Source organism: Dromiciops gliroides, chromosome 1, assembly GCF_019393635.1.
Source record: "Dromiciops gliroides isolate mDroGli1 chromosome 1, mDroGli1.pri, whole genome shotgun sequence".
NCBI classification, from domain to species: Eukaryota; Metazoa; Chordata; class Mammalia; order Microbiotheria; family Microbiotheriidae; genus Dromiciops; species Dromiciops gliroides.
The window spans coordinates 123764000-123789173 of NC_057861.1; the positions used below are offsets into that span (position 1 = coordinate 123764000).

General features: G+C 35.6%; 1 protein-coding gene across 1 annotated transcript in view; it reads left to right on the forward strand.

Annotated features, from left to right (window-relative positions):
• The window catches only part of CSMD3 (CUB and Sushi multiple domains 3), a 1584452-nt gene that overhangs the window by 372071 nt on the left and 1187207 nt on the right, over positions 1 to 25174 (forward strand). Inside the window, 1 exon segment of the mRNA XM_043974157.1 lies at positions 13406 to 13600. Coding sequence (XP_043830092.1) covers positions 13406 to 13600 — 195 coding nt within the window.

The window sequence follows — 25174 nt, forward strand, 5'->3', positions numbered from 1 at the left end:
TTAAAATGAGAAAATATCATTTGAAACAAAACAAAAATATGACATAGAAAGATATAGTTGTACTGTTAGCTAATAAATTGATTGTAGGTACTATATAAATACACCTTTTTTTTATACTTCACTTAATTCCAGAGCATCTAAGCTTTGAAAAGTAATTCTAAATCTCAAGTAGTGAATATCTCCAGGAGGCAATGTTAATCACTTTTTCTTATCAAAGCTGGCTCTCATTTCTGTGTAGTCTGAGACTTGTGTTAATTACCTATTATGGTATGATTTAAATTATTTATCAAGTACATGTTTAAAAAAAGGAATCTCAGTCCTGGGATTCTTGGATTACAAGATTCTTTTAGCTTACCTACATTTCTTTCTCTTTTTTGTATTCTTTATAGTGTAGGTTTAAAAAAGAAAGAAAAAAAAAGAACAAACTGCTACCATTTATTACTTTGCCATGACCAAATTTAAAATTTCTCAGTGTATATCAATTAAATTCAGTACAACTAATATTTATTAAGAATTTACTATGTAAAATCAGTTTTCTGGCCAAGACAGATTGGAGTACAATGAGTAAGGGAATACATAGTCGAACATTAAAGTATCTGACCTAAGGGACATAGATCTTTTCTTTGAGGATGTAGTACAGACATAAGAAAATAGGAAATATATACAAAGTGAAAATTTGGGTGGCATAGTGGATAGAGAGCTCACTTCAAAGTCGGAAAGATCTGGCAGTATGAGTTTAGGCAAGTCTCTTGACTTTTTAATAACACCTGGATATCTCTCTAAGAAGGGCAGCTAGGTTGCACAATGGATAGAGTGCTGGACCTGGAGTCAGGAAGCCTCACCTTCCTGAGTTCAAATCTGGCCTTAGGTACTCATTAGCTGTGTGACCCTGGACGAGACACTTGACCTTGTTGGCCTCAGTTTCCTCATTTGTAACATGCAATGAAGAGGGAAATGGCAAACCACTTCAGTAACTCTGCCAAGAAAACCCCAAATGGGGTCATGAGGAGTCAGACATGACTGAACAGCAACAACAAAAAACTATCTAAGCCTTTAAGTTTCAGAACACTAGCTGAACCGCATTGGTAGGGGTAGTTGCACCTCACACATCCAGTCTGATATGTACATACGTGTGTTGTGAATTAACATAAAGTAATTTCAGTGTGTGAGAGAGTTCTGAAAAGTAGAGGAACAGGAAAAATAATGGTTTTGAAGTCTGCATCTGAATTGTTCTTTGAAGAAAGCTAAGGGTTATCTGAGGAAGAAGTGAGGAAGGATGAATTCCAGACATGCAAGACAACTTTTTGTTAAAAACAGGAAACTGGCAATTGGAAAACTGAGTATGGGCAATAGTTAATGGGCCAATTTGAATGATATGGAGATGATAAGAAGAGAAATACTATTAAATAATGACAAAGGTAAATGGAATGAATATTGTGAAAGAATTTAAATCTCAGACTGATTCTATATTTTATCCCAGAGACAACAGGGAAATACTAAATACTTCTTAGTAGAGGAATGGCCCAGTCATATCTGTGTTTTATAAATTCGAGTTTAGAAGGTGTGTGGAAGAGGGGAAGATTGGAATCAGGGAGACCAAATAGGAAAGTATTGAAATATTCCAGGTGAGAGGTGATTAGGCTCTGAACTATGGTACAGGACAAATAAAAAGTGAGAAAGAGATAAATGAAAATAACTCCTCAATAACCTAGATATTTATATGATTACATTACTTTCATTTGATGCTATTTTTGACAGGTTGCTAAATAACACTATGTTATATACCTCCCGTAATGGATGATTAATAAGGTCAGGATCAAGCTATTTGGGAATGGGCTAGAGCAGGAGTTCTTTTTGTTTTTTTGGTTTTTTTGGCGGGACAATGGGAGTTAAGTGACTTGCCCAGGGTCACACAGCTAGTAAGTGTCAAGTGTCTGAGGCCGGATTTGAACTCAGGTACTCCTGAATCCAGGGCCGGTGCTTAATCCACTTCTCCACCTAGCCGCCCCCTAGAGCAGGAGTTCTTAATGTGGTATCTGTGACCTTTTTTTTTCTTTTAATATTTTGAAAAATTTATTTTAAAATAATAGGTATTATATTTTCTGCCTTTAAAAACATTATTCTGAAAAGGTGGTCATAGAAACAGATCCATGAGACAATAAAAGGTTTAGAAATCCTAGACTAAATGATCCCTATTATCCTTTCTATCTCTGAAGCAACAACAATAATTAAGTTCTTAAGTACATTTCCCCCTCCTGATGCAGGAAATACATCTAAAGCTTTTGCCTTTTTTTTTTGTTCATTTGTGTCTTGAACATAATTGAACAAGTGAAACTCTTCTAAAAGATGCAAAATTGTAATTTTCACAGGAAGATTATTTGAAGGTTCCTAGATTTGCCCTGACATGCCCTTCTAAAGTAGGTGACATATTTCCCCCCACAGGGAGTTCTCTTCAACTAAGTACAAAATTTAAGCTGGTTCTGAAATGTTGCCTGGAGCTCCAAGATGGCATTCAGAAGGCAAAAAACAACCTAGTGTTCAGATTTGTTTCTTTCCCTAAGGTCCCTGGTTATATCCTGTGGCTGGCCTGCTTAGAAGCAGTCATGCATTTGGAAACTGTTATAATAATAATAATAATAATAATAATAATAATAATAATTTAGAGAGGAAGACCTGCTGAGTCACAAAATATAGAATTTTTACAAGAATCAAGTAATGTGCTGAGTTGATTTGTTCAAATATGGCTCTATCTCTTAATTCCTTCTGTGAGCTTAAGCAGGTCTCTTCTCCACTGGGGCTCTTAGAACAAAGGAACTGGAATTGATGAATCTTTGAGTTCCCTTCCAGCTCTAATCTAGGATTACATTCTTTCAAGCTGAAAGAGGCCTCAGAGCTGATATGGTCCAATCCCTTTGTTTCTCAAGATAGGAAATTTAGGACCAGAGAAGTGAAATCAATCCACATTTATTAAATATTTGTGCCAGGTACTGTGCTAAACTCTGGGGATACAAAAAAAAAAAATGGCAAAAGACAGTCCCTGACCTCATGGAGCTTACAATCTAATGGAGGAGACACCATACAAATAAACATGTACAAAGCATGCTATATACAGTATGAATAAGAAATTATTAAAAGAGGCAGAGCACTGGAGTTGAAAAATTGGAGGAAGCTTCCTGTAGAAGGTGGGATTTTAGTAGAGACTTAAAGGAAGCTAGGGAGTTCAGTATTCTGAGTGGAGAAGGGAGAACATTCTAGGCATAGAGGACAGTCAGAGAAAATGCGTGAATGTAACATTTGGAATGTCTTGTTCATGGGATAGCCAGGAGGCCAGTGTCCAAAGTTATACAGACAAGAGGGCAACTAGGTGGCACAGTGGATAAAGCCCCAGCCTTGGATTCAGGAGGACCTGAGTTCAAATCTGGCCTCAGACACTTGATACTTCCAAGCTGTGTGATCCTAGGCAAGTCACTTAACCCTCATTGCCCTGAAAAACACAAAAGAAAACAAAAGAAAAGTTATACAGACAAGAAACTGCAGTTATGATTTTTTGGGGGTGGGGCAGTGAGGATTAAGTGACTTGCCCAGGGTCACAAAGCTAGTAAGTGTCAAGTGTCTGAGGTCGGATTTGAACACAGGTCCTCTTGAATCCAGGCCGGTGCTTTATCCACTGTGTCACCTAGCTGCCCCCTGCAGTTAAGATTTTAACCTAGATCCATGCTATCTCCATTTTTTCTGAGGGTAGTTCATAATTCTGGGTGATAATATAGTTTAATAGATTTAGAATAGAATGTAATTTAAAAATCAGATATTCCAACTTCATCATTTTGCAAATGAGAAACTTAGACTTGAGGGAGTAAAGTTGGTTTGCCTAAGATCACATAGGTAAGAAGTTATAGAATAAAATTTGAACCTGGGTTCTTTCACTTCACAGGCAGCATTCCTTCCACTCTACCTCTCTGCCACCTGTGAATGTAAGGGTGTGGGACTACTAGCAACTGTCCTTTATATAGTATGTCAAAGTTTGCAAAGCATATTACATGCATCACGTTGTTTTATGCTGATAACTAACTCTGATTGTGAAACTAGAGCTAGTATATTTATACTGATTTTATACATAAGGCCAGAAAGGTTAAGAGATTCACCTATAGTCATATAGTCAATAAAGGTAGTAGGCAGGATTTAAGATAAAAATGATCCTCTTTGTCAGCTACTATCTCACATCACACATATTGTTAGTGAAGTGCTTTGAAATCTTAAGATTCCGAGAGAAAAAATACCCCTGTTAAACTAGTTGTTATATACTCTGGATTCTTTTAACCATTTGGGAAGTAAAATATTGTGATTACTGTGCTGAAAGCTATACATATAACTTTAGTTTTAATTTCACATCTTATGGGCTTTTATGACATTTTAAAGAATCTTTGATTTATCTCAGCAAGATCACTTTCTAATCACTTGACTCATTTCGTGTTTCTCTCATTTCAGTTTTGCTAATCCTTGCCTCCAATTTAAGTTTTAAGATTTGTCAGTTTTATCAAAATCCTCTCACTGTGTTTTTTGCCAAAAAACATTTGACTCCTTTTAGAACTAGTCAAATGCAGTTATCAAGCCAACTGAATCAGGTTTTTAGAGATAATTTTGGTTTATTATTATGTATTTAAAACCTCAACACTTCTAATAAAAATGCTATATAATTTTGGCCTTTTGACCCCCAAACCTTGCTGTTTGTTTAAGAATTGGAATCAGATTTGAATTTTGAAGGTGAACTTTTAAGTAGATGGAAAACAGTCTCTATAATCAGGAAGACTTGAATTCAAATACAGATCCAGATACTTACTATCTTTATGATTCTGAGCAAGTTACAACCTCTCTCAGCCTCATTTTCCTTATCTGTAAAACAGTCATTATAATAGCATCTGTCTCCCAAGGGTTTTGTGACAATCAAATAAGTCATTGAAAGCTTTAAAGAATTTGTTAAATAAAAATGGAGTAATTGTAATAATAGCTAGCTAGCACCTATAGATGATAGCTATTATTATTATACTGTTATTTATATTCCATTATTAATCAATTTCTCTGTATAAATGATATTATTGTTATTACATTTTCATTTAATAGAATAAATATTTTATAATATTTTATGCTTCACTGTGACTTCCCAATGATTCATTCACCTTGCCTATAGAACCCTTTCTTTCAACAAAGGAAATCAAGATGTTGGCTATTTTTCCCATCATATGCCTCATTTTTTACTTCTCCTCTACTGCTTCAAATGAGCTACTTTGCTATCAGTCCTTTAATCAGATGTAACTTTTAAAATATGTATTCATGAACTCTCTCCTTTGAAAACAGAAGAATATATATTTGAATGCTTGGAAACGTATAAGAAAAGTCATGAATATAGATAATGGATGTCCTAGTGGAAAAAAAGCACTTGACGAGGAGTTAGAAAATGTGGGATTTAGCTCATGGTTTGTCATGTAAAATTAGATAAAGCACTTGACCTACCTGAGTCTTATTTTCCACATTGATAAAATGGTAATAATGAACTCTATTTTATAATGTATTATAAAGATCTAGTGAAAACCTTGTATGTGAAAACCTCAAATATTAGAATGTGCTATATAAATGCAAGCTGTGATGTTAAATAGAGAAACTTATGGATAGTAAGTGTATGACAACCTGTAGTATATAAGAGTGGGTACACATTTAATTAACACTTTTTATTTGCTAATGACAATATGAAAACCTAGGTAAAGTTGACCTGAAGAATAACTGATAAAAAAGTTCATCATTTTCATTCAATTTTATTCAAATACAATTCTGAGAATAAGACCAAAGGATAATAGTCACTGTTCAATATATAACTCAGAAAATGTATTTCTTTATATTTGCCTCCTATTTATATTATAGACATTAATTTATATTCCAAAATTAAATTTTGAACTACTCAAATTTGTTATGAACTTTTAAAGAAGGTAGGAGACGATTTGGTTTGAAATTAATTTGTACACATTTAAGTACTAAGAAAAATAAAATCATTAACATCTTTCAAAAGACAATAAAAATAAAACCCCCATCTTTAGGGACAGCAAGCATTTTGAAGCTATAAGAAACTTTTCATTTTTATTATTTTTTGTCTATTTTTGTAGTTTGAAGAAGTTTTCTTGGTGGTGAGTGTGTAGGAAAGTTGATCTGAAAAATAAGTACAGGGGCAGCTAAGTGGCTCAGTGGATAGAGCACTGGTCCTGGATTCAGGAGTACCTGAGTTCAAATCTGGCTTCAGATACTTGACACTCACTAGCTGTGTGACTCTGGGTAAGTCACTTAACCCCAATTGCCTTGCCAAAAAAAAAAAAAAAAAAAGGGCAGCTAACTTTAACTTAGATTGACCCTAGATTTCTAGCATCAAGAATATGAGTTTTGTCTCATAGCCTGCAGAGTGAATCAGGCATTCCAAGCTACAAGTATTATGAATTCCAAGTATTTGTGATCTCTTATTTTAAGTATCTTTCTTTTGCCTTAATAGTCTTTCATTTGTTTTTGGGGTATTTTTTGGTAGGTCAATGAAGGTTAAGTGACCTGCCCAGGGTCACACAGCTGGTAAGTGTCAAGTGTCTGAGACCAGATTTGAACTCAGGTTCTCCTGAATCCAGGGCCAGTGCTTTATCCACTGTGCCATCTAGCTGCCCCCTTGCCTTAATAGTCTTTTAAATAATAATAGTGTTTATGTAGCTTCGGAAGCAGCTAGGTGATAAAATGGACAGAATACCTGGCCTGGAGTCAGCAAGATTCATCTTCCTGAGTTCAAATCTGTTCTCAGACATTTACTAGCTATGCAGCCTTGGGGAAGTCACTTAACTGTGTTTGCCACAGTTTCCTCATCTGTTAAACGAGTTGGAGAAAGAAATGGCAAACCACTTCATTATTTGTGCCAAAACAACAACAACCCAAATGTGGTCAAGGAATTATGGACACCACTAAAAACAACTTAACAATATAGCTCTTTAAAACACTTTATAAGACTTACAACTATTGTCTTCACAAAAACCCAAGGAGATAAGTGCCATCATTATGCCTATTTTTAAATGAGGAAACTGAGGTGGAGAGAGGTTAAGTGACACACCCAGAGTCACACAGCTAGTTTCTCAGTGTTGATCCAAATTCAGGTCTTCCTGCTTTGAGGCCCAGCATTATCCACTAAATCACCTATCTACTCACAGGTAGACTCCTGGAACTATTCTGACTACTTGGAAGAAAGAATATTGCTGCCCCTGGCACACTGAGAACATGTCACTTACAAGTAAAAAGCAACCATGCAGTTAATTCTCTTTTCAAGTGCCAAGGAATTAATTCTTTATGGTGCAAGAGATGATAATATATTTGTCAGTCATGGCATTATAAGATAGAAAAAAGAACAACCAAATGGAGTCACATTTTCCACTCATTAATTGCTCATGAATTAGATAATTATAATCAGGGCTAAAAAGGTAGCAGTTGAGGGTGGGGATAGGGAGCTCAAACTGGGGTCTAGCCCAGAACTTGGAAGGGGTCCATATGCTTTTATTTTCCTTTGTCACACCATTATTTGTCATTTTTTAAAATTTCTATTGCAATAAGGGTGAATGCCAAAGAAAATAACACTGACATTCAAACTTATGTCAGTTATTAATCCATATAAGATCTAATCAGCTGAGAACTACTAATTACAAATAACAGTATAATTATCTTTTGCTATAATTATTAAGTATATTCATATATGTTTATTACATATTTGATACATTAATGACTAAAAAAATTACTGGTAAAGTGGTCTAGGAATTGAATAATTCTAAATATTTCCAACCATATACATTCACTTCTACCCATTGACAGTATAATAGTATAGCCACATTATCATCTTTAAAAATAAAATGTTTATTTTCCTAATTCTTGCTTCATTTGTTTTGTTCTTTCTAAAAAATTATACATCAATGTTAATTAGATTTCTAACCTATCCATTGTACTTTTCTTTATTCTCCTCCTCTCCCCATTTTCTGCCCTCACCTTAAATCCCTTCACTCCCCTCTTCTTTGATATTCTAGTTCCTTCTTCTTCCCTTCCCTCTCCCCACCCCTTCATTTTACCTGTGCTCTTTACTGTAGGTGTGGAGAATGATATGATTTTTTTTTTAATAACAGAGCTTGGATTATATTGGGGTCTACACATCAACTCTTAAGGGTCAGGAAGTAATTAGTCTCATGGTCAAGTTTAAATGGTATTAACCAGGGTATTTTTGAATTGTATTTTCACTGGCTAAAACAAGGAGAGAAGAGGTAAAGAAAAATGTTTTATCCTTCCTACAAAGGGAACAGAACATTGGACTTAAAATAAGGAAGACCTGAATCAAATACTTTGCGCGACCCTGTACAGTTCATAAAAATTCTCAGCTTCAGTTTACTCATCTGCAAAATGAACATAATAATGCTGTAGCACCTACCATGAAATTATGTCAGGCGGCCATGAAATAATGTACGAAATCAATCAACATTTTTTGAGTGCCTACTATGTGCCAGGCAGTTTAGTAATCACTGGGGATACAAAAAGAAATAAAAGATAGGACTTACATTTTAAGAGGGGTTAGGGAAAGATTTTTGTAGAAGGTAGTATTTTGGTTGGGACTTGAACAAAGGCAGGGAGGTCAGTGGGTGGAGCAGAGGAAGAGAGGGCATGCCACATATATGCAATGTGAATGTCAAATAATCCTATTTGATTAATCTCCTGTAATCTTTAGTAATCTCTGAGTTTTATACTGACCTCTCTCTATCCTTTATTCACTATGCAGTCACTGGGGATTCATTCTCATATTCCTACCCCTATTTATATATACATCTTCTTGGCTCAATCCTGAATGCACTATGAAGCCTAAACATTTAAAATGGATATGCCCTGGTAAAATGAAACATGACAACTCTGAAGCTATTTATCTTTCCTGTATGATCTAGTATTTATGCCTAGAGCTTTAAGGTTTACAAAGCACTTTATATCTATTATCTCAGTTGATCCCTACAACCATCAGGTGAGATAAATGAGTTTGTTATCCCCATTTTACAGATATTCCTACTATTCTGAATATACCTCATATCTTTTGTAATTCCTTATACTAAAATACATGTGAAGATTAACTATATCTGATAAGATATCTAAATACTAAAGAATGCTGAAAAATGTAAGATAATTGAAAACTGTTCTTTTTAGTTAGAGATCTTTATCATTATGTAGATAGATATTTATCATTTCTCTATCAATCGATCTATTTACCCATCCAGCTATTTTTTTCCCAAAGTTACCCCAAATTCTTTCATTCCCCATTTACTATTCCTTTTGGTAATGTATGCAAGACTTGAGACCAAAGTTGTATATCATAAAAGAAGTAAATACTGGTAATCCACCATGTCACTCAACACTCGTTCAAGTGATTGTTTGGATGTCCTGCCCCTGTAATCTTGTTCAGTTGTTTTCAGTAATGTCCAACTCTTCATGACCCCATTTAGGGTTTTCTTGGCAAAGATACTGGAATAGTTTACCAGTTCCTTCTCTAGTTCATTTTAGAGATGAGGAAACTGAGGCAAAATAGGGTTACCTGACTTGCCCAGGTTCACATACTTAATAAAGTCTGTGGCCAGATTTGATCTCAGGAAGTTGAATTTTTCCAACTCCAGGCCAAGTACTCTATCCATTGTACCATTTGCTTCCCTGCTCCTACAGAGATTTTGTTAATTGCTTGATAGAAAATATTCCTCTGGCCAATTCCACATAAACACAGATTACCTTCTCTTCACCTTCATTGTTTGACAATATACATATCATTTCGTTCTCCCCTCTTTTTTTTTCTTTTTTTCTTTTTTTCCCCTGTATTGTCAAATATTACTTTTAAACTCTCTCTCTGCTTAAGAAGGACTGACACCTGGTGGTGGAATGGTAACTGTATGCTATACAGTGGTTACACAATACAGAAAAAGTGGTTCTACAATAAAGAAATGATCCATTTATTTTGTCATTCTGCCTAGCTAATGCTGTTTCCAGGAAAATATTGTAGTGAAGAACAAAGACTTCCAATATTACATAACTGGAATAATGGTCACAATTTTCTATTTCCCAGTTGTTCATGACTGTTCAAAACTAATTGATAGTGGTTGAGCAAGCTCATTAGGTAATTCCCTTATCTTAATTGCTTATCATTAGATTCTTTGGCTTCTTTATAATCTGTTGTGTTTTTTTTTCTTGTTACAATATTCCCTTACTTCCATTTTATCAACTATTCTATCAATGTTGTTTTCAGTTGTTTAAATGTTATTTTTTTCTACATTTCAAAGAACACAATTTGTGCAAATGTCCATTGTAGTCATTTGGGAATAACCAAATGGGATTTAGTTATTAACAAGCTAATAAAATGTCTCTTTTTTTGTGTTTTGTTTTCCCTCACATAGTTCAGTAATATGGTACTTGAATGACAAAAAAGCAAGACTAATGAATGGATTTGCCAAAAATAATATAGCTTATCAAAACTCTGAAGTCTTATTCTTCCATTTTGCTTAAAGGTTGTCAAATTATAATATAACTTATTTACTTTCCCCCTATAAATGATCATGGGCACCTTGGACTGAGATCCCAGAAATGACACAAATTAAAGAGTTGGAAAAAGCTAGAAAATAGAACCTATGTGTAAAGGCTAAAGAAATAAATAATTTAGCCTGGGTATCTTTATAGCTGTCTCCAAGGGTTTACTATATAGAGAATGATGAGTAGATGTTATCCACTTTCATAAAAAGCAGAATTATGAGAGAAAAAGAGCAATAGCAGCCATTTTTAGAGAGTGAGGACAAGACATATTATGAAAACATTTCCATTGAATTGATTTTAAAAACAGCACAAATTATCTGTCTAACTAGTTTAGGTATTGGACAGCCTGAAGGCAGGGCAATATATTATGTATTCTGTTAAAGCCCCTTCCAGTCTTATTATTCAAAGAAATGTGGGAAATTTCTTTCTTGCCTCAGGTCCTTTTTCTGGAGAGCACTTCTTTTTTCATGCAAATGAATCTACTCTAACTACTCTAAGCAATTATTTGGATATTTTCACTTTTTTTTTTTTTTTTACTTTTTTGAATTAGGGTTCCTTGTGAAATTAGTTTTGATGTGTGTTTTTCTGCTGCCTTCTTGGATATTCAGTTCCATAAAAACATGAAAATTGCTCTCTTGACCTAAAGTGTTTTTTTTTAATTTCTGGATTGATTTTCATGTCAGCTAATTGTTATTTCTTGAAATTCCTTGATATTTTATGTTAATTTAATCTTATTATTTAATTTTATTAATCCCAAAGATTTTAGTATTAAGTATATATGAAGATGTGTATATTACTATGTGTATATATGACAAAGTCAGATTAGCTGCCCCTAAGATATTTCCTTCTTTGTTTCTTCCTCCTCCTCCTCCTCTTCTTCTTCTTCTCTTTCTTTCTTTCTTTCTCTCTTTCTTTCTCTCTTTCTTATTTTTTCTTTTTTAATATTGATGACCTGAGTTTGGCTAACAAAAAAGATTGAGCTGTTATGGTTTGCAGGACCTTATTTTTGCGGTTAAAAATGTTGTGCATCTGTCTCTTTGTTTTTTTGGGTTTTGGGGGGTTTTTGCAGGGCAATGAGGGTTAAGTGACTTGCCCAGGGTCACACAGCTAGTAAGTGTCAAGTGTCTGAGGCCAGATTTGAACTCAGGTTCTCCTGAATCCAGGGCCAGTGCTCTATCCACTGTGCCACCTAGCTGCCCCATATCTGTCTCTTTGTTAAAGAGAGGTTTGCAAAAATCATTCATATGATTTCATGGGTGTGGACTGCTCCCTCTATGTTTAGAGAGCCCAATCTTTTCAAATATTTGGTTAATTCGCTTCAATAATAATAATCTAGCATTTATATAGTATTTTGTTCTTACAATAACCTTGAGAGTTAAGTGCTATTAATGTCCCTATTTTTTACAGATTAAGAAACTGAGGCAGATAGCAGTTATATGACTTGCCTAGGGTCACACAGCTAGTGAGTATGGCTGTATGTTAACTCAGTCAGTAAGGCAATAAACATTTATTCAAATTCTACTATGTTTCAGGCATTGTACTGAGATAGATTGTACTGGAGATACAAACGGGCAAAATTCAGTACCTGCCCTGAAGCAGCTTCCAGTCCAATGGGGAGACAACATGCAAACAAATACATACAAAGCAAACCACATGCAGGATAAATACGAAATAACAACAGAGAGAAGGCACTAGAATTAATAGGCGTTGGAAAAGGCTTCCTGTAAGAGAAGGAATTCTGGATGGGACTTAAAGGAAGCCAAGGGTAGGGTTGAGGAGAGAGAGCATTCTGTTTTCTTGACTCCAAGACTTGGACAAAAATACTGGTAGCCATTTTTCTGGTGAAGTCTTTTAAAGCTTAACTTGACTTACCTTAATTGCTCCTTGACCTATAGACACTTAGTCCCTTGTGCTGGTCCTCAAATCCTTTCCATTAAAAAAAAAGCCAGACACCCTAATAGGGTGGGGATACAAAGACTACAGTGAAAACAGTCCCTGACCTCAAGAAGCTTGCATTTACTGAGATAAAGCAACATGTATACTTATAAATTGTATGTATGTATATATGTATGTGTTCATGAATTTTGTGTATATATATATATATATATATATATGGATTGTGTATACATATAAATACACATACATACATACACTGTAATTTCAGATTGGTGGTTTGAAGAGGGGAAGTGATAACAGTCAAAATACTCAGGAGAGGTTATCACTTGAGCTGAGCTTTAAATGGAACTAAAGGAAGGAGTGAAAAGGGAAAGCATTGCAGCCATAAGAACAGCCTGTGTAAATCCAGAGAAGGAAGAGAGGATGCATTGTACCTAAAGAACTGCAAGCAAACAAGTTTCATTATTGTATGAAGTATAAATTAATAAGATGAAGTCAGTCTAATAAATTAAATAAAGTATAAATTAATAAAATAAATCACATTAAGCTTATTTTTCTGTCATAATAGTTGAGAAGTTACTTACCTCTGAAATATGAAAAAAAAAATTGAAAGTATGTTTTTGTCAAATAAATTCCAATGAACAAATAGCAATGAATCTTTTCACTAAATATATATATCTATAATACAAATGACTTTCATACATGTATGTATGTATAGAAATAATTATAAGAAAATTTCTTCAACCTCTAGACAAATAGATAATGAATATGATGAGGAATATTTTCTCCAAATCTTACTTCCTCAAATATTAAGCAAGATAAAAAAAAACAAGTTTAATAAAGCCAAATTATCCATTTAATGTGAACCTCCCCTAAATCTTGTTCTTCTTGATGTTTTATTTTTTAGAATTACAAAGTAGTTCCTGTGGAAATCCAGGCGTTCCACCCAAAGGTGTTTTATATGGCACTAGGTTTGATGTTGGTGATAAAATTCGCTACAGCTGTGTGACTGGCTATATCCTGGATGGTCATCCTCAACTAACCTGCATAGCCAATTCTGTCAATACAGCATCATGGGATTTTCCAGTTCCCATCTGCAGAGGTAAGACAACTTTCTTTTTTATATATTTTATACAGAAGTCATTTTTATATAAGCCTCCTTTGTATTTTATTTAAAATTGATTATTTTAACATCACTTTTGTCTTAGCAATTTCTATACCACTAAATTCAATATTATAATTGAATTAGCATAGTAAAAATGGACTTTTCTACTTGACAATTCAATTCTCCAGCAATGTCAAAATAGTTATTCAATATACTTTATATGCTTGTACATGTGCACAAATCTTTAAAGAAAAATAAAAGAAGATGTGCAGAGGAGAGGGGGGCAAGTGAGCAGGAAGGGGAGAGAGACAATGTTCCAAAGTCCATCCATTTAAGGAATTTTAAATATTGGAGTATTTTATGGAATTAGGTAATTGTGGATTTACCTTTAATGTTATTACCACGAGCAAATGAACATTTCATAAGAATTTCTAGCAGTGGTTGAAGCAATGCAGCACAATAAAATGAATGAGTCAAGGTAATAGCACACAGGATATACAATACATATGTACACATATAGGCACACAAATATGTCACCACATTAAAATTCTGACTCAGATAACTATTTTCTATTTAATCTCTGAAAATGCTTGCTCTAAAGGAAATGTCATAAACTCTACCAATGGCGACTTGTATTTTGTGCTTGCTTTCAGCATGGAAAGGATAACTGAATGCTTGCCCAAGGAAGAGATCAATGTGAATTGTGTATTCAGAGTTTATGCAGACCACTACATATAGAGACTTTATAGTGAGTTTGAGAGGAAATAGAAGGAATGGTATTTGTCATCAAAGTGGCATCAACAAGAATTTAAGCAGAGTCTTAAATGTCAATTGGCTTAGGAAGAGACAGTTTTGCCTGCCCATTGTTTCTTTCAGGCCTTTCTTCTCTCATTTCAGGTTCATATTCTGGACAATTCTCCAAATCAGAATCACTCTTTATGTTCCCACCACCTGTTATTGTATTTGAATTCTTAGTTGCCTCTCTTCAAGGCAGTATACCTTCCAACAAAACATAGTTTTTGGAGGGTAGCATTTATTGAGCTTTTAGAGATAAGTCTTTCATTTATATAACTTTTTTCCAAAATGTGATCCCATGCATTTGAATCTCAAAACAATCCTGAAAAAAGTAAGAAAGGTATTATTGCCCCTATTTTACAGATTAGAAAACTGAGGCTCAGCCAATTTCTATAATTTGTCTAAGGCCATGCATCTAGTAAAATGGAATCAGAATGAAAACATAGGTTAATTAATTGAATTAAAGCTCAGTCTTTTTTCTATTATGTCACATGGCTGAGATGGTGTGCTTGTTGGGCATCTGTATTCAGATATACAGCTACAAACTTGATTTAACATGTCACAAATTGAATTCCAAATCTTTCCCCGTAAATATGTTGCTTTTCTCAACTTCCTTATTCTTTTGATACCATGCAAGCTTCCTAGTAATATAGGCTCAAAATTTAGAAGTCATATTTTGCCCTTTTCCCTAACCTCCCTAATCCTAGCAGCTGTTAAGCTTCTCAACAGGAACTCAGCTGTTCAACAAGCATTTATTGAGCATCTATTATATTCCATTAACATATTTTGGGGATACAAATATAGCAAGGGAAAAGTAAGTATAAAATGAATGAAGGAATGAAAAAGCATCAATTATGTTCTAAGTGATGCACTAAGTACAATGGATACAAATAGAAAAAGAGAAAGAGACCTTGGAGGAGATAACACATATAAAATAATTGATTTGCAGAGTAGATGGAAAGTTCTGGTAAATAAAAATCCTTAGGATTAAAAAGAAAAATAAATCAAAGGTAATTTTGATGATAGCAATAGTGGTGGTGGAGCAAAGAAGGGTTAGAGTAACTGAAAAGATACAGATAGTCTTTATATGGGAAGTGGTATAAGAATCAAGACTTCCACCTAGGGTCTGAGCTCTGCTAAAGAATGTCAGTGGAAGAGAGAGACAGAGAATACACAGACACACAGAGAGACAGAGACACAAAGAATGTCCAGGATTGAGAATAATAGCTTCTTAAACTGATGAAGCAGCCCTTTCTGTCCTTAGCAATTTGATGGGGTCCAATTGGTGCATTTATCTATATCCTCAATTCCAAAAGTATCTCAAAGTTGTCCTGGAGAGAATCAAACATTGTCCTTTCAAGTGCCTCCCTAAAAGGCTCCCACTAAAGAATCACAACATAATCCATATAACAAAATTTTGTCCAATCTCCCAAAAGCCAAATGAAAAACAACAACAAAACAAAACAAAACAAAAGCCAGTTTCTTCAACACAATTGTTAGACAATCCTAAAATTATAAGGATTGGTTTCAATATTCATTCTCTCATCATTGGCAACTTATCTGACACATTTCAGTGACTGGCTATGCCCATATAGAATTACAGTAGTGAGGGCTGCTGATTCACGTGCATTGTCTTTTTCAAAAAGTCATTCAAGGGGGTAGCTAGGTGGTGTAGTGGATAAAACACTGGCCCTGGATTCAAGGGAACCTGATTTCAAATCGGGCTTCAGACACTTGACATTTACTAAGTTGTGTGACCCTGGGCAAGTCACTTAACCCTCATTGCCCTGGGAAAAAAAGTCATTCAAAACTAAACAGTCATTTCCCTATTCACACAAAAACTGAGAGGGACTTTCTTTTAGTACATCTACACTTAGGCACTAGGATTACAAAGGCATCCAATACCAGTCAGTAATACTCATTAATCTTTGGCCTTTTCTAATGAGGGAAAAATCTCCTTCATTCCTTTAAAAAGGCAATCCCTCAACAAACTGTTTAGAAGGTAAACTGAGTTCTGAAGAGGCTGGATGATCACACAGCTGGAGGGGCTAAAATACACTTTATAGTCATTATCTTCAATGTATAATTTTTTAAGACACAGAACATGAATGTTGATGCTGGTCCTGCACCCACTATATTACCCATTTCCCACATTATAAGCTCATCTTGTTGTAGGTCTGCCTGACTTGGCTAATTATTCTGTGCTGGACCTGCATCAGGCTAAATCCTCTAGTAGGTTAGCTTTTATACTGAAATAAAATGACTCATAAGTCATTCAACACTTAACAAAAAGGTATATTGATCTTTTTTTTTTTTTTTGCGGGGCAATTGGGGTTAAGTGACTTGCCTAGGGTCACACAGCTAGTAAGTGTCAAGTGTCTGAGGTCGGATTTGAACTCAGGTACTCCTGAATCCAGGGCCGGTGCTTTATCCACTGCACCACTTAGCTGCCCCTATATTGATCTTTAATACAAACATTGACGATAACTTACAGTTGATTCATCTGAACAGATTTCCCTTCCTTGGGTTTCCATCACTTTCTACCAGCCAAGCATCAAGGCGCTCCTGGAACTCCTTATGAGACAGCCAAGTAGTACAGTAGATAGAACGCTGAACCTGGAGTCATGAATTCACAATTTAAATCTAGTCTCAGACACTTACTAGGTGACTGACCCTGGGCTAATCACTTAAACTATCTTCCTCAATTTTCCTTAACTGTAAAATGGGGATAATAAAACACCTACCTCTCCAGGTTGTTGTAAGATCAAATGAGATAATATTTGCTTAGTACAGTGCTTGACACAAAATAGGTTCTCAATAAAAGCCTGTTCTCTTCCCCCCTCCCCCATGCCCTTTGTGCATGCTTTCTACTCAGGTGTCCAGATAATAATGTCCATAGTCATAGTTCTTAGTCTCCTAAGCTAAGTCAGTCTCCAATATTGTCTTAATATCACTTTAAGAAAAAAAAATATCAAATTTACATGGTGGCTGGTGTTAAGATATTATTTGTCCTGTTGCAGGATTATTCAATCTCCTCTACAACATTCATAACAAATGTTCACCCAGACTTGACCTAAAAACTTAGTGGAGATATCCATTTTACTTTTGATTGTCCTAATTTTCAGGAAAGATTTCAATAATAAGAACTGAACTTTACCTTTCTATAACCCCTATCTACTTCCTAGTTCCAAGTTCTGGGACCAAAGAGAATAAGTTTAATCCTCTTCTATAGTGAAATTATTCAGATATTGGAGGGATGAGTTGTTTCCCCCTAAATATTCTTCACTCTATGAGTAAAATTTGACTGGAGTCAGGAGAACCTGAGTTCAAATCCGATCTCAGATACTTGACACTTACTAGTTGTGTGACCTTGGGCAAGTCACTTAACCCCAATTGCCTCACCAAAAAAAAAAAAAAAAAGTAATTTCATTGGGGCAGCTAGATGGCACAGTAGATGGAGCACTGGCCCTGGAGTCAGGAGTACCTGAGTTCAAATCTGGCCTCAGACACTTAACATTTACTAGCTGTGTGACCCTGGGCAAGTCACTTAACACCAATTGCCTCACTAAAAAAAAAAAAAAATTGAGTCACCATTCTCTGGATGCTCTATAGGTATCAATGAATCTTCTAAAATATGTCCAGAATTGAATATTCAACTCTAAGCTCCTTGAAAACATGGAATGGTTTTTGTCTTTCTTTTTATCCCCAGTATTTAGCACAATACCTGGATACATAATAGGAAATTAATATATGCTTATTGACTGACCAAACACAGTAAACCAGATATCATCTGAAGATGAAAAGAATGCAATTATACTATACTTTCCGATTTACTCTGGACAATATACTTCAATTATTGTAGACAAATATCCCAAATATTTTTCTGTGATTGCCACAGAGAATCTGTCTGGGATTTTCCCTCCCCTTGCTCCAGCCAACCCTCAGTCACCCTGATGCTTATGGTCTGCAGTAGGCCCAACAGGAATAAGTAGCCTAAATAGAGCTTTTCCCTGACTCTGTTGGCCAGTCCCCATAAAGTTTCAGATGCCCCTTCCAAACTGGATGCTAACCTCTAGCAACTTTCCTCGCCCCAACTCATCTGGAGATAAACCAGAGCCCAGCTCTATTAACTTGGGACAACTGCTTACTTCCCTATAGTAGATTTTTGGGGTTATAGCCACTCACATCACTTGGAAAAGTAAAAGACTATCAACTAAAATCCTTCTGGTAAGATAGTAGACAACTGGGCCATATAATCTATTGTGACCTTACTCTCAAAAGTCACTGGGCTTTATTATCTTCTCTTCTAGTTTGGTCTTCTTAACAAATGGGCATTGCCATGTTGCCTTCCATTGCACCCTAACAACTGGGAGAGCAGTTTGAGAGGGTAATCAGACTGTTGTCTGACCTGCCATTTTGCCCTTTCATGAGATCACTAAACCATACTATTGTATCCTCTACAGATGTATGCTACACAATCTCAGCTGGGCACTCACTGCAGTAAGGCAGTCCTTTTATACCTTGTTAATTGCTTTATTCTCCAACAGGGACTATTCCAAATCTTCATCTTTCTGAATGTCTTTCATACCATTGAGTTTCTCAACTAAGAATGATACCTTGTACCACACACACACACACACACACACAGAAATAAAGAGACCATTTGATGAGAGCTTCAGCTTCCTTATCTTACATAGCTAATATGACCTCTCCATTATCTACCCTTTCCCCACTGTCTCACACAAAGCTAATTCTCTATCCCAGTTTTCTAAAGATACTTATCTTGCTGCCTAAAAGCATGATCTTGTCTGTTCCTCTTTCCTTATGGGGAAAAATGTTTATTTGATCTGATCAGCACCACTGTTAACCTCCTGTGTAATTCTTTCCCTTCAAAGCTAGAGTCCTTGAGAAAGCCATTTGCTCTTGGTGCCTCCACTTCTGTTCCTATAACTCAATTTTAAACTATCTATAATCTGGCTTCCCTAATCAGTTAACTGAAACTACATTTTCCAAAGTTACCAAAGATCTCTAATTGCACAGTGTAATGGCTTTTACTCAATCTTTATTCTGCTTGACTTCCCTGAAATCTTTGGCAATATTAATTATCCACTTCTGGATATTCTCTTTACCAAATTTTTTTTGTGATACTGCTCTCTCCTGGTTCTTATCTGTTTTGGCTTCTACTTTTCATTCACCAATGCTGAATTCTCATCCAAGTCACACCATTCTGTCCTACCACCTCTTTGCTTCTTCCTTTATACTATCTCTTTTGACATCTTCATTAGCTCCCATGGAATCAATTGTCATCTCTATGTAGATTATTTCCAGATCTACCTATCTAGCTTTAACGTCTTTCCTGAACTCTAATATTTCATTACCAATTGCCTTTTTGGACATCTCATACTGGATGAACCATAGCCAATTCAAATTTAATATGTTGTTAAGGGCTAAAATTCTAGCTAGTCTGTCTAAAATATCTAATGAGTGGTCGCCAATAAATTATAAGCTTTAGCAAGAGTTAGACTTTTAAGCATTTATTAAGGAGAATAAGAATTTGGTAAAGAGAAAGAGAAAGGCCTAGATTCCTATCTATTAAAGGGAGAGCACATTGCTAGCTCCGCTCTCCACCAGAGTCCAAAGGAAAGAGCCCGAGACCGAGCGCCAGTCTCTTCCTTCCTCCTCCCACTAGCCCGCATCACTTCCTGACGCCAAAGAAAAGACTCCTGGTCTTGCCCTCAAAGACCTTCACTTCATGGGCGGAACTCTTCTACAATAAGTCTCCAGCAGGTGGCGTTATTCCAATCGTTACAATGTCCAAAATGAATCCCTTTGTCTTCCTCAAAACCTTGCCAAAAAAACTTTCCCTTTACAAACTCCCCTATTTCTGTCGATGGCACCATCATCTTCTCTTTTACCCAGGTCTAAAATTCCTAAATTATCATTACTTACTCACTCCTTCACACTCACCCCATAATCTATTATAAAGTCTTATTTCTACCTTCACAACATCTTTTCAAATACAACCTCTTCTTTCCTCTCACACAGCTGTAAGTCCTTTATAGGCCCTCATCATGTCACTTCTGGAGTATTTTAATAGCTTTCTGGCTTGGTCTCATTTCCTCCAATGTCTCATTATTCTAATTTATCCTCCACTAGAAAGCCAAAGTTATTTTCCTAAAGGGAAGATCTGACCATATCACTCTTCTACTCAATAAACTCTACTGGCTCCCTGTTATCTATAGGATCAAATATAAAATCCTCTTTGTCTTTTAAAGCTAAATCTGGGGTGGGGGTGGGGGTGGGGGAGCAGCTAGGTGACTCAGTGGATAAAGCTCCAGCCCTAGATTCAGGAGGACCTGAGTTCAAATCTGACCCCAGACACTTGACATTTACTAGCTGTGTGACCCTGGGCAAGTCACTTAACCCTCATTGCCCTGAAAAAAAAAAGCCAAAGCTAGCCCCTTCCTACCTTTTCAGATCTTCTTACACTTTATTGCTTTCACATACTCTACGGTTCAACAATACTACTCTTCTTGCTCTGCCTTACCTTGACACCCCTCTTTCAACTCTGTGCTTTTCTAGTGGCTATCCTCCATGACTAGAATACTTTCCTCACTCATTTCCATTTCCTGTCCTCCTTGACTTCCTTGGTTTCTTTTAAAATTCAGCTCAATCATCTTCTGCAAGAGGCCTTTACAGGCTTCCCTTTCCCTCTGTTCCCTCACCTTGGTGGTGCCTTCTTTCTGAGATTAGTTTCCAGGTACAATTTACTTCAAATTGTATCCCCCTTAGAACAAGAACTCCTTGAGAGCAGAGACAACATTTTTACTTTTCCTTTTATGCACAGTGCTTAGTAAGTAGTCAGTATCAGTGACTGACTTGTTCACTAATTTTCCATCCTCATAACACCCAAACCCTCCTGTGGATATTCTCTCCCTTAATTAGAATGTGAGCTCCTTGTCGCCAGGGACTAATGGTCTTTATTTTCTATTTGTTTCCCCAGGACTTAGGGTACAGTAAATGCTTAAGAAATGCTTTTACATTTCATTCTTATTCCACTTCATATTGTTGGCTCATTGTACTTCCATTCCAAAAACTTTTAGGTCTTTTCTTTTTCACATCAGCAGTTTCCTGTCTATATTTCCCTGATTTTGTACTCATGTATCTGACTTATGGAACTTGGGTATTAACGTTTATTTCTATTGAATGTCATCTCATTAGCCTTACTTTGTGGGATCTTAAGGAGCACCACTAGCTTCATGCCACTGGCAGAGGGATGAACTCAAAAACATAATTTATTACTTTGATAAGTATCAAAGTAGTGAACAAATAGAACTTACAGCATTTTCTTGTGGAGACTTTATCTCCCACTAATCAATCATTTGTGGAAACAAAAGTAGTCAGCAAAGCAAAATTATGCATGACATCTTTGTGGTTGTGTGAGTTCGAAAAGATAATAGACAGTGCTCAACTCTTGGCTTCATTCCTCTGTTCTTTCTTCTGTACAATAGCTTCCCAATTATTCATTTTGTAACTTTGTAGGAGGTTAATAAAATGATTTACTTTTTAATGAGTTTCTTATTGCTTCTCCTGAATTTTACCTAAAATATTTCCTCATTGAAATTCTTGAGTTATAGATTTTCTTGTGATATAAGTTTAATGCTAATATTTCCAGTAGAGAATAAGCTTCTTGAGGGGGAAGGGCCATTTCCATTGTTGTCTTTTTGTCCCTGGGCCTGGGATGTGGAGTACATTTAATTAATATTTGCTGAGTTGAATTTTATTAATTTCCGTACAATAATATTTTAAATTATAGTGTGTATGTGTGTGCATATATATACCACATTAACCTTGAGTTAGCACTGTGTGTTTGTGTATGCACACATGTATGTGTGCATATTAAGGAAAATGGCTTATAAATACTGGAGATTGTTGTTTTTAAGTCATTTCAGTCAGGGCAAACTCTCTGTGACTGCATTTGAGGTCAGAGTGTTGTGCCATTTCCTTCTGCTGATCATTTTATAGATGAGGAAACTGAGGCAAACAAGGTTAAGTACCTAACGTATAAACACATGTCTAGTGAGTGTCTGGGGCCATATTTGAATTCAGAAAGAAGTGTCTCTCTGACTTCAGGCCCAGCACTCTATCCACTGCACCACAAAGTTGCCACCTACCAGAGGTTAGTAAAGGTATACATTTTATTTGTACCACCAAGCTATGATAACCAAAAATATCTCAAATCCATGAGACATTGCATTACAACTAGACTTATTACAAGAGCAATGAACATGCATCTAGAACCCAAAGCCAGAGCAAAGAGTTCCCAAACCATATAGAAGGTTACATATTTATAACAGTACCTCAAAAAAAGAGGAGGAAAAGGGAATGGCATGGGAAGGGAAAAGGTGATGTAAAGGTAGGAAAAGGGTGAACCTCCTCCCAAAGGAGAGGAGGAAGGTGATGGGAAAAGCAGCATTCTTTTCCCTTGGGAACTGCTAGACCATTAAGATGGTCTTATTTACAAGGTTCCCAGCTGTGCAAGCAGTTTCTCAGTTTGGTGCAGATTGACTGGTGCCTGTCTTGATTCCCAGAGACACACAGGAAACCTAGCTCAGGGTGCAAACAACAAATTATGTCAGCGTGAGGTATGGTGGGGAGAGGAGGTTGTTCTTGATACATTCAAAGCCTGCTACATACTCTGGGTCCATTGTTTGTGGAAAACATGTCAACTCAAAAAGACAAGTTCAGGGAATGCCTTAATATTCCTGAATAGGTATATGAAGAACCGACTCCATCTAGTTTAAAGATTTCCCATCCTGCTAATTGAGTCAAAATAGTCATGCTACTCACACATGGTACTCAGTGTTTATGAAGTTTTGGTATTATAAAATGCAAAAGCTGAAAGCCACTGTGTGTATGTGTGTGTGTGTGTGTGTGTGTGTGTGTGTGTGTTTTAATCATTCAAGTTCTATTTCATTTGAAAAGGCATATTGAGACTAGGAGGAATTCAAGGTTGTAGAAAGGCTTTACTTTCAACATTTTGTATTTAACATATAACATGCACCCAAATCATGGTTTTTGCTAATGGGAAAATTAAATGAAAAAAATCTTTGGGATTACTTGAATGAGGTAGATAGTGATGACTGATGAGCATTAAGGCTAAAAATAAGGATCTTGATTTTTATAGAGGAGTTCAGGAAATACCCTAATTAGTGGGGTTGTCAGAGGAATCAGAGGAGATGTGTTAGATGTGACTCTGAATTTGTGTTGGGGAGAACAGAATGTCAGTGAGAAGGATGTTTTACTAATCTAGTCGGGATATGGCTTATTCTGAAGATTTTACTAAATAATGATAACATTTTATAATAATGATAGTAATAATGATTATGCTAATGATGAAAGCTAACTAGTAATTATATAGAATTTCTGAGGTTTATAAGGCACTTTATAAATGTTATTTCATTTGACCTAACAACTAATCTGGGGAATCAGTGCTATTATTCCTTTTTGATGGAAAAGGAAACTGTGACTGAGAGAGAATGAATCATTTGCCCAGGGTCACACTGCTAATAAATATCTGAAGCAAATTTTTAATTTGAGTCTTCCTGATTCCAAGTCCAGCATTTTAACTATTGAAACACCTAGTATAGCTTATATTTAGGTAGGTACAGTTGTGTGACCAGGTTAAATGAAATGTTTTATTCACATGTTTATCCAAAGTTTTTAAGTAATGACATTGATAAAACTGACATTAAAATGACTGCTATTTTTTCTTATTTTCTAATATATTTTATTCCTATAAAAACCCCTACTTTTTTTTTTGGCAAAATTAATCCATGTAACTAATAATAATACTATGTCATATCTAGAGTGTTTCATATATCATATACATGTATATATGTATATGTGTATATATGTATATACGTGCATATATATAAACTTTAGGGTGATTTATATATATTAGCTAAGTTAAACTTTACATAAACCCTTGTAGATAAGCAATATACATAATAAAATTCCTTTTGACAATTGAGAAAACTGAAATTCCACAAGGTTTAAGTCATAAAACTTAGTGCTTTTAGAATCCAAGTATTCCTGCCTCCAAATCTAACACTCTACTATGTCAAATTGTATCCACTACTTAATAGCTTTTTATAGATCAAATAAAACATTAGATTCCATATTTATCAATCAATTAATCTCAGTTTAGTGAGGTGTCCGTTGAATGCTGCATCATAGATTGAGTAGGAAATCAGTCTTAAAATCAAAAAGACCTCCATTAAAATTCCACCTTGGATGGGGCAGCTAGGTGGCACAGTAGATAGAGCACCGGCCCTGGAGTCAGGAGGACCTGAGTTCAAATCCAGCCTCAGACACTTGACACTTACCAGCTGTGTGATCTTGGGCAAATCACTTAACCCTCATTGCCCAACTTAAAAAAAAAAAAATTAAAATTCCACCTTGGAAACATACTTGCTCTGTGACCTTGAACAAGTCACTGAATGTCTCAGTGTTCTAGGCCACTCTAACACTATGAAGTACAAAGAAGATATTAAACTCTATCCATAGACAGTTTCTCTTTCTGGGAGACTTATGTAAGAATGAAATTCCAAGCCTAGTTCCTGTTACTAACCTATGGACACTACAATACAGTATTTAAAAAGACATAAAGATAGCTGCTTCTTGGCTAGGACAGTGCCTCTTCCATAGCAAGTGCTAAAGAAATGAATATCAAAGTAATGAGTGAATAATTGAATGAATTCCATTTCCATATGT